The following is a 10,813-nucleotide window of genomic DNA, read 5'->3' as shown; positions in this document are numbered from 1 at the left end:
ACGTAAAATAATTAAAGAAATTACACTGATATCAGCCAAGCACACAGACAGCATATTTAACGGTGAAGCAGTCGAATTGATTACAATGTTCTGGCTTTGTTGTTTATAAACTGAGAACGATTACTGTTGGCTTTTTATAGTTTTGGAACGAATGAGTACAAAAAGACAACGGGTTTATTAACCATGAATTAATTGAACACGTCGTAATTTCGTCAACGATAAAATAAATAAGTTCATTTTGATTTTGGATAAAACAAACGGAGTGTACAGATTTCAAAGTACCCATTTTGAGTAGAAAGCGTGAAGTCATCAGGTTTCTGAGTCATACACTTATGCATGTGCCTTTCAGCTCGTCCTACTCAACAACAAAACTTTTCACTTGCACACATACAACACGTGATGTTAGAATATGATAGGTTTGTGCCCTAGTCAGAGTCATTGTTCGTTGCGTTCTCTAAAGGGCAAGACAATAAGGCTTCCTACTGATGAAGGGTGCACTGCCGAAACGTTTAGTTTTTACATTGACCTTTCCAGAGTTAAACATTACAGAATCTAATGTGTTCCTCTCTCTTCCCACGAGAATAAATGTGTACAGGCAAATAAATGCTGGGGGTATCCCGCAGATTGACTAGCATCGCATCCATTTCATGCAAGGAAAACCATAGATAAGCATGAAGCTAAGAGTAGAATCTCAAGAGGGGTGGGGACTAGGCTCGAATGCAGACTAAACCTTAATTTTCTCAAATGAAGCAATTTTGCATGAAGTTGCCAATTTCACGTTTACCAAGTTTACTAGGGTGTTTCTCACCAGACAGGACTCCCACCTCAGTCACCTGATTATCGTTGCTTAGTTCAGGTCACAGTCTCCCTATCCAGGTACAATTCCAAAGTTAACCTTATCAATACAGACTTATTAGTGACATGCTGTAAACTAGGCTGTACTTTTCTATGACTTTATTACAGTTGAATCCCGATAACTCGAACCTTCAAGGAAAATCGGAAAAGGTTTGAATTATCGGGAGTTCGAGTTTTCGAGGGTAAAATTAGTAAGAAAATGACCTAAAGGGGAATTCAAAAAGGTTCGAGTTAGCGGGAGGTTCGAGTTATTGAGTGTTTGAGTTATCGAGATTCAAGTGTATTTTTAATAGGTTAGATCATCGCCAAAACCACATCCGGTTCGCAGTAGTAAACAGTAGATTGATGGCGTGTGCATTTGACTAACAGAACGGTTCAACCTCTTTACCAGGGTCTGTCTGAGAGAGACCCTGGGAAAGGAGTTGAGAACGGTTATAATTATAAAAGAACTCCACAAACATTAGCAAAGTAGTCTGTCTCAAGATAAACTGCTTATAAAGGACGCTTACCTCAGAAAGGTGAGAAAATTAGATTGATAAAAAAGGGTTTAGCTAGTCGTGAAGTTTCGGAACACTAAAGTACTAGCCTGAAGTTATTTCACTGCAGAAGTTAATTGTTTCAGTTGTTTAGTCCCAGCTTAAGCTGATGATCCCAGCTCGTGTTTTTATGTTCAATTTGGTGATGACTAATATGAAGTCATGCTGTCCAGTATTGGTTTAGGTTAAGTTTTTTTAGAGCCAGCACTTGCAAACCAGTTCTAATTGCTGAATCACTAGAAGTCGGCCAGTATCGCATATGTATTTTTTTATAAATGCTTATCGTGGAGGCGAAATCTTAGTTGACATGACACAACAGGCTACAACCTTCTGATTGCCTTACAAATACTTTTTTAAAAGGCTTAAGGTTTCTTCTATTCATATTCACTTTACAGCGACACTTCAATAAAAAGGCAGAAAATGGCCGATAAAGTGATACCAGCAGCAGAACTAACCTTCTCAGTTCTCGAGAAGCTTCTTGAAGCCATGGGATCTATCAAAAGAAAGATTGCCATTGGCATCGCAAATGAAACGTCTTGCACCTGGGAAGCGTTAAACGTACACTTCCTGTCTGGTGCATCTGACGTAATCCTGCCCGAATTTGTGAAGACAACGGAGGCGGCCCTGTACACGGCCCCACAAGCTTTTAGCTTTAAACTTTTTTTACCGTGTTTAAATAAAGTTGTTGTATTGTATTTTCTTGTACGATGCCAGAAAGACCAAGGGCCCCACAGCCACTGGAAGTGTAGGTGTGCTTGCCTATTACATGAAAGATGTCAACAAGACCTTAGCTGTTCTCTTCAGCGTTCCCTTTGACTACAACCTCTACAGCAACTTGTGGGATGCCAAGGTTTATCCTGGTAGGAAGAAAGCTGATTATGATATGTACAAGGAGCTGTACTACGGCAACCCTTTCAAAGGCGATAACGGATGGCATTCCAAAGTGATTGGAGGAGGATTCAGCGTGAAGGGCATCATGACTAGCGCGGGCTCGTGTATACAGAAATTAAGGATATCTCAATGAAGATGGACTCAGCTTCATTTGCACTTTGTTACAATTTTGCATGAAAAATTTCCGGAGTCACTTCAAGATGATGTCGCTAAAATAGAAATCGTACCTGCGGTGAGAACTGATCATTCGGCAGTTGTTATCGAAATTAATTCTTTAGACACTCAGAATCATGGCCCTTCTTTTTGGAAAATAAATAATAGCCTTTTTGAAGACTCGACATACGTTGAACTGATAAGAGAAAATATTCCCGTCTGGTTGAGCGAAATTAATTTTTGTACAGATTACCGAATAGTATGGGACTGGATAAAATATAATATTCGTAGGGAAAGCATCTCTTATAGTAAACAAAAAGCGCGTGAAAAGAGAGAAAAACTGAAAAACATTGAAGAGACATTAAAAATGTGCGAGGAAAAAACTGCTGAAGAACCATCTAACGAAAATATGCAAAAGTTAGAAACAGCCAAAAGCGAATATGAAAGAGAATATGACTATATTGTGAAAGGGCTAATCATTCGTTCCCGTGCAACATGGTTCGAAAAAGGTGAGCGAAACACTAAATATTTCTTAAATCTAGAAAATAGTAAAAAGACAAAAACCTGTCTAAGAAAGCTATTACTGACAGACGAACAAGAAAGCACAAATCCAAGTATAATCCTTAATGAAATATATTCCTTCTATTCTAATTTATATGATGAAAAGACAGAGGTGGAGATCGATCAGACATCTTGCCCCTTTTTGAATAATCATGATCAAATTCCTAAGTTATCTGTTCCAATGCGTGACATCTGTGAAGGAGAGCTGACCCAAACAGAATGTTATAAGGCTTTATCTGCATTTAAAAATAATAAAACACCAGGAAACGATGGGCTATCGGCAGAATTCTACAAAGTATTTTGGTCTGAAATTGGTGAAGTCCTGGTTAATTCTCTCAACTACTCTTATCGTTGCGGGGAACTATCAACAACTCAAAAACAAGCTGCAATCACACTAATAGAGAAGAAAGGAAAGGACAGAAGAAGAATAAAAAATTGGCGACCTATATCATTGGTAAATGTCGATGTTAAGATAGGCTCTAAAGCCATCGCTATGAGGCTAGAGAAAGTGCTTCCGAGCATAATTCATTACGACCAAAGTGCTTTCGTCAAAGGACGAAACATATTTGATGCTGTCCGCACCATTAACGACATCTTTGACTTCACCCAAATAAAAAACTATGATGCTATCCTGACTGCAATTGATTTTGAAAAAGCTTTCGATTCATTGAATTTGAATTTCTTATTTCATTCTTTAGAAGCGTTTGGTTTTGGTGATTCTCTTATTGCATGGATTAAGACTTTTTATAAGAATATATCGAGTTGCGTTTTTAATAATGGTTTTGCCACACCTTTTTTCCAACTTAAACGAGGTGTACGCCAAGGTGACCCTCTGTCACCATATCTTTTCATAATAGCCCTCGAATTATTAGCAATTAACATCCGAAACAACGAACAAATAAGAGGCATTAAGGTTGACGGTAATGAGATTAAGTTAGTGATCTTTGCCGATGACATGACAACGTTCGCGCGCGACACAGCTTCATTCTCTCATCTAATCAACACCGTAGAACAATTCACAAGTTATTCAGGATTAAAAATGAATCATGAAAAGACGGAGGTAATGCCCCTGGGAAATATGACGCTAGAACCAACGGATGTAGGCGTGAATGAGATAAGCAGTATTGTCAAAATTCTGGGGGTACATTTTACATATAATCATAACCGTTTTTATGAAAAAAATTTTGAATCTATCGAGAAATCTTTAAAAGAACTGCTACAAAGTTGGTCTTGGAGAGGTCTTACGTTGATTGGAGGGATTCAAGTGATCAAATCCTTTGCCATACCGAAAATCCTTTATCGTGTTGCTTTGGTCTCGTGTAAAAAATCTGATTTTGTCAAAAAAATCAATGAGTTACTTTATTCTTTTATTTGGAAGGGTAAAGACAAAGTAAAGCGGGCAGCCTTGATAAACTCCATTGAGGAAGGAGGTTTGACAATGCCAGATATTGCATCTATGATTTCAACGCAGAGAATATTGTGTATCAAGAAATATTTGGACAACTACCCAGCAAGCTGGAAATTTTTTCTTAATTTCTATTTGAAGAACGTTGGGGGCAAGTTTTTGTTTCACTGTAACTTTGATTATAGAAAATTACCAGTTGCTGTTCCAGAGTTTTATAAAGAATGTATCCAAACCTGGTCCTCATTAAACGAAAACAATCCCAGTACAACAAAGGATGTTGCGAATCAGATCCTCTGGAATAATAGGTTTATTTGTATTGGCAAAAATTCAGTATATAACCGAAGGATAAGTAGTGTGGGTCTAAACAAGATTGGCGACCTTTACGACGGTGCAGGGTTGCTAGTTTTCAACACGGAGCCTCTGAGATCTATTCTATCCCCCAGCGACATGTATTTATTGATTAGTATGCTGGACGCCATGCCTCTGGTATGGCGGAACCTGTTAAATGGTAGTAAATCATCTATAGCGCATATCACCTCTCCCTTCGAGCCTAATTCTTTTAATATAATTTACGAAAGTAATATAATCCCACTTGAAAACGTTCAGTCGAAATCGCTTTATAATAAATTCGTCTCAAAAGTTTGCACAAAACCTACTGCTAGGAAGAAATATGAAGAAAGCTTTAACACCGAAGAGTCTCAATTAGAATGGAACAAAATTTATCTAACACCTATAAGAGCAACACTAAGCACAAAACTGCGGGAATTTCAGTATAAGATACTTAATAGAATCTTATATACAAATGACATGCTCTTTAAGTTTAAGAAAATTGAATCTCCTCTATGTCATTTCTGCGAAAATGATATAGAAACCATAGAACATTTTCTTTTCCTCTGCCCGAGAGTTCAAGTTTTTTGGAGTGAAGTATGCTCTACTTTCGGAGAAAAACTGAAGTGGAGCAGACCTCTACACATAAAAGATATCTTTTTCGGAAACCAAGACGTAAAAACTCACAATAACTTGACAAATTACATTATCCTGGAAAGCAAATACTTTCTGTATCGTTGTAAACTAAACAAAACTGCATTATCTATTCTGCTTTTAACAGAAAAAATTAAGAATACATATTATATAGAACGTTCTATTACGAGAGAAAATAATAAAGTTGGTTTTCATTATGAAAAGTGGGAACCTCTACTCCCACTTATCTCTCCTTGATAAGTTGTTGTCACTATTTTTTAAATTATCCTGCAAATTACATATCAGACTGCTGTAATATACCTAAGTTGTTGGCCTTTGTAAACCCTGTTATTTTGTAACCTGTCACTTTGTAATTTAAATTAGCTATGTTAAATTGTATGTTCTGTAAACTCGAAAATTTGTAACCTTTTTTTTTCCGTAAATAACTGTATTTTCCTTTTTTTGTGCTGTACATTTCTTTTTTTGCTGTAATTTTATGTAGTAAAACAATAAACAAACAAAATACAAAAAAAAAAAAAAAAAAAAAATGAGAAATTTTGTTGAATCATGTAATGACACTGTGTAAAATTAAGCTTTCCAGCTTTTGATGCCATTCAATAAAAGTCAAAGGTTATTTTACCATTGGCGTTTTATTACTGATGTAATTCAGTTGATATAAAGAGCGAGCACCTGACTCGTCCCTGGTGCTCTATTAACTCGTCTCTGAACCCAACTGACCCTAGGAACGGAGGCAGACGTTGTGTTTCTCCAGTAATCTCAGTTCCCTCAAAAATACCGTTTCAGGCGTAATTGTAAATTTCCCTCTGGCGCATTAGGTCTCCTCGATGCGAAGTGATTTTCATGCGCGCTCGCCCTCTTGACTGACAATAAAGGCCCGGCAAAACCACAATTATTTCCTCGTTTTTCCATGGTCCCATGCCGCGCGGAAACACGGAATGTTTATGCGGTGTAGCAGAAGCAAATTTTGCTTCTTGGAGACAAAAATTGACGCTTGAAACAATGCTTCCCGTATGGCAAAACTGGGAAACATTAGGGAAACATGCGCGCGCTACGAATGTTTTTGAAAACATGTTTCCTCGTTTTGCTAGGCCTTACTCAACGTTTGCGCGCAGTCACTTCATATGCACGAGTCAGGCTATGCGATGAGGCGTGAGTCACTGTTATGTTCCAGTGCCACCAGGGGTGAGGGTATAGGCTTATTCAGATTGTGCCGCCACTGAGCAACGTTTTAGGATCTTTTGGGATTTTGAGCAACTAGTATTTAGAAAACGAACAACATCGACTCAATGCTTACACTCAGAGGGTAGCAAAGGGGAGTCCTTCACCGCCCGTTACAAATCACTATTTTGTATTAAGTCGCATATACAGACATCATGCCATAGTGTTGGGACCAATTTCAGCGAAATAATTGTCGGACACTGAAGCTATGACCAGTCAAATCAGTCATGTTTAAATTTTTAGTTTGTTACTAAGTTACAATTTAAATTTAAGGCGCCAGCATTCTAAACGCGCAAGGAACTAATCCATGACAAAACAACGGAAACTTTTTGTTTATACAAATGGCTTTGCCTTAAGACTTGAACATTGCTTAACAATTAGTGAATGTCGTTAAAGTGTATCTGCCTGGGCTTGCACAGCCTAAGGGTAAATAAACTACTTGAACTACTTGAAACACTTGCAATAAACTTTGAGCTGTTTCTGTTTTCAAAAAAGCAACATTATAGATACTTCGAGTTCTATCTGGATTTCACTTTAACGTAATCTATTGAAGGAGGCCGGGCTCTCCTTGGAGAGTAAAGCACCTATCCGGCTAAGTTAGTTAGTTAGAATTATATGTGTCGGTGGCTAAGTCACGATCAAGCGTAGCACTAGATTCCTGTTTTAATTTCCTGTGTTTTGTACTCCTTAGCGCCACGTTGCATCACTCATGCATGAGCCTTTCAACTCGTCCAACTCAATAACAAAACACTTCACTAGCGCACTTAAAGCACTTGATGTTAGAATAAAGAAACTTGCTTGGGTGTGTAGTGCATTTGAAAGGATTAGCCCTAATAGAATAGAGACGCAGGAAAAAATGCACAAGTGGTGACGCAGGTGATGCAATCAGCAAACCGAGACTGACTCCATTTCCTTTAACAGGAAGACTTAACCATTTTTTTTTCGCTTTACCGTGGCTAAGTCATGATCAATCGTAGCACGAGATTCCTGTTTCAATTTCCTGTGTTTTGTACTCCTTAGAGTCACTTAGCATCACTCATTCATGATCCTTTCAGCTCATCCTACTCAAAAACAGCACTTGATGTTAGAATAAAGAAGCTTACTTGCATTTGAAAGGATTAGTTCTAAGTGGAAAGAGACGCGCAAGAAAAAACGCACAAGTGGTGACGCAGGTGATGAAATCAGCAAACCGACAACTCCATTTCCTTTGACAGGAAGACCTTATCAAAATGTTTTCCGCTTTTCTGTGGACTTTGTCCGCCTCAGCAAAGATCAAAGATCGGACCTACACCGCAGAGCAACTTCTCGTAAACAGGAAGATATAAAAACGTGTTCCGGTCGCCTGTGGGTTAACTCTGCCTGTGTAAACTAAACCGCGACGCTGGTCCATCGATCGCTTCAGTGTATTTCTAAGTCTTCAGCAAGTTCTGTGCTTTAGCTGTTACAATAAATTCATTAAACTTATATAGGACTGAAAGTATTTCACATTTACGTAACCACATATATAATCTAACTTCACGCGCCTGAGTTTACCAGCGTTTTATAATTTATGACACGTTTTGTTGACGGTCAAATGCCCGACCATCCTGGCTTCTGTTCGATCAAATCCCCCACACTTAGTAGCGGTCAAATGCCCGGGGGGTTTCCCGGAGGGGGGGGGGGTAATCTCGCCTGGAATTGAAGTCCCCGGTATAACGAACAATATTCTTCATCCCGGCCTATGTTACAGTAAAATGCATGGAACATTTAATACCACGATATTATATCGGGGTTCCACTGTATGAATTTACAATTTGCTACCGTTGCAGTGGATTCGCCTATGACACATCCTTATGATGTAGTATATAGCAATTTAAATCGATATCGATCGATAGCTGTTAGTTGATTGATTTTGATTGATCGAGACTAATCGATATTCAATCGATGGCGGCACCAATTGCCATGGGCCTTAATATTGTCGTTCAAAGCCTCTCGCTTTTAAAAGTTTGTAAATGTTTCAAACTAATAAGATGAGGGAGGTACGGGAAGTCTATTAAAAATATAACAAGGTTTTCAAGTCTCATGTCTGCAAGTGCTAACAATAAGCATTTACAGAATTAAACGGAGACCGAGAGGACACTGGGACGAGTTCGCTCTAGGCACTGGGGTGAGAATCGACAAACCTTTCAAGTAATATTGGATCGATTACTTACTTATAAACTTTCCATCGATCTCTTCTCCACTGTGTAAATTCCCCAGGGGAGAGGACTCCCGAATAAAAGTGTTGGTGGCGCTAATTAGAAATTATTTAGGTACCTGAAAACGTTTTATATGCAGGGCGTGGCTCAATTGTAAGTTTTCCGCCCTATGGGGAAGCGTTCCAAAATAATTTATTGTTTTTTTTTTTCCAATTTATTTTTTTTCCTCCATCGTCAAATTCTCCAGAAGCGAACTTGCAAAATAAATCCTAATTGGCCTATCCAGTACGTAAACTGGCGTACCAAGGCTTTAAAATTTTGGCCTGAGTTCGTATTAAAACGCCACAGGAGTCCATGGCCATGGGCTCCTGAACGCCAACAAAAAGCCATGTCTTACAGAAATTTCAACTATGTACAAAGTGAAAGTAACGCCCGTTGAATTTTGTACGTTCCAACTTTTTCAATAACAAATAATAATAAAAAAAAAAGAAAGGCGGCCCCAAAAAATGAAGCGGGCGAGGACGAGAAACATTTGTATTTTTTACTTGGCCTTACTGCGATGTGATTTTATTTTATTTTTCAGCACCCCAGAGCCAAGCCAGAATTGAAATATTTCGTAAATAACCTATCCCCAAGAGCCTTTTATCGCACGTGCGAAAACACGAAAACGTGTTCCTGTTCGTGCAGTGATTGGCTCCAGGTATTAATCCATATTCATGCGTTTTGCAGAATTTGCTTTAAACCAAACAGGTCGTGAGCGAGTGAAGATGTCTGCTCGCTCTTTCTCGTGAAAAAGAACGAAGAAGCACCAGGAATGTCTAAACCCTTCAAAGGAGACTTCAAGCTAACGGTGAGTTTTTCCTAAGAACGTTTCCTAAGTTTCGTCTAAAGTTTTGGTCGTAAAGTGTTTTTCATTTCTTTGGTCAGTGATGAACCGCGCGGGTCCGCTTAGCTTGCTTTCCAAAGACGTCGTTGAATTCAGATAGCCAGCTTTCCTCGCGACCGCCTAAAACGTAGGAATGGAGAACCAGCTTTGAGTCTGCAAAGACGTATATTTTGAAAACGTTTTCTCCGAGCGAGATTTTAAGAGCGAATGTAAGCTCTCATGTAGCGCAGCGACCGACCACGTGCGCATTCTTCCCCTTACGAATGTAAAGAGAAAACAACGGCACTGCATCGCAAGGTCTTGGCTTAACGTTTTGACTTAGTTTTTCTGGTTTTACACCAACTGGTTACACTTTTCTCGTTAAACAACCCAAGACAAGAAACAATTTTAAAAGTTTTATTGTCAATTGCAATGTCGTTCTTTTCGGCGGGGTCGCGTAAATTCGTCGTGCATAAAACACGCCAGTGACTAATTAAGCCTTGTAATTATGTTTTACGGCCGCTTTTGAGCTACAAAGCTTATTCCCGTAAATTTAAAAAGCTATACAAAATTGTCTCGATAATTGACCGTCCGAGATATTTCAAGCTTGTTTCTTTGTCCCCCCCCCTCCTCTTAATACGTTTTTCAAAAAAATATTTACTGTAAACGATGTTCTGACTGTAGTAATTAAGTTGAATTGAAATATTTTCGAAGCTGTTTGGCTATATTCTAGTTTGTTTGTTTTTTTATAGATGAAAGACTGCTAAAGGGAAAGAAGAAGTTTGAATTCAGGAAAAGTGATAAAGTGGATCACTCAGCTATGGACAAGACAGCGAAAGATAAGAAATAGTTTTAAAATGACAGTTTTGCCAAAAAGATGGTGGCTCATTAATAGAACAATAATTTAAGGCGAACTCGCGTTTTTCGTGTTTTTTTTTTAACTGTAACCCAAACATACGTTGCAAAGTAAATGTTTTTACTTTCTCGCAGACGCAAACGAAAGCCGGATTATTACTAAAAATGGACTTACACTCCAGATCAATATGTTGGGCTACCATCTTTGTTGGCAATATGTGAACTACTCTTGGCTTTCTTTCTTAGCATGGACGTTTAAAATTGAGCGATCACCAGTTACTGAACACATTTTAGTTGTGCCTGGAAAAATGTAACT

At 38.5% G+C, this 10,813-nt stretch overlaps 1 protein-coding gene across 1 annotated transcript; it reads left to right on the top strand.

Annotated features, from left to right (window-relative positions):
• LOC144631981 (DELTA-stichotoxin-Hcr4a-like) lies at nt 1-2,460 on the top strand. Its single transcript, XM_078490569.1, has 2 exons — nt 1-2,033; nt 2,110-2,460. The coding sequence occupies exons 1-2, from the start codon at nt 1,812-1,814 to the stop codon at nt 2,413-2,415; spliced, it is 528 nt and encodes a 175-aa protein (XP_078346695.1). The 5' UTR covers nt 1-1,811; the 3' UTR covers nt 2,416-2,460.
• The last annotated feature ends 8,353 nt before the right edge of the window (nt 2,461-10,813 follow it).

This window comes from Oculina patagonica, chromosome 12 (assembly GCF_052425735.1).
Source record: "Oculina patagonica isolate OP01 chromosome 12, crgOcupat, whole genome shotgun sequence".
Classification (NCBI taxonomy): Eukaryota; Metazoa; Cnidaria; class Anthozoa; order Scleractinia; family Oculinidae; genus Oculina; species Oculina patagonica.
Note: the sequence above shows the minus strand (reverse complement) of the source record. Positions and strands in the feature narration are given on the sequence as shown.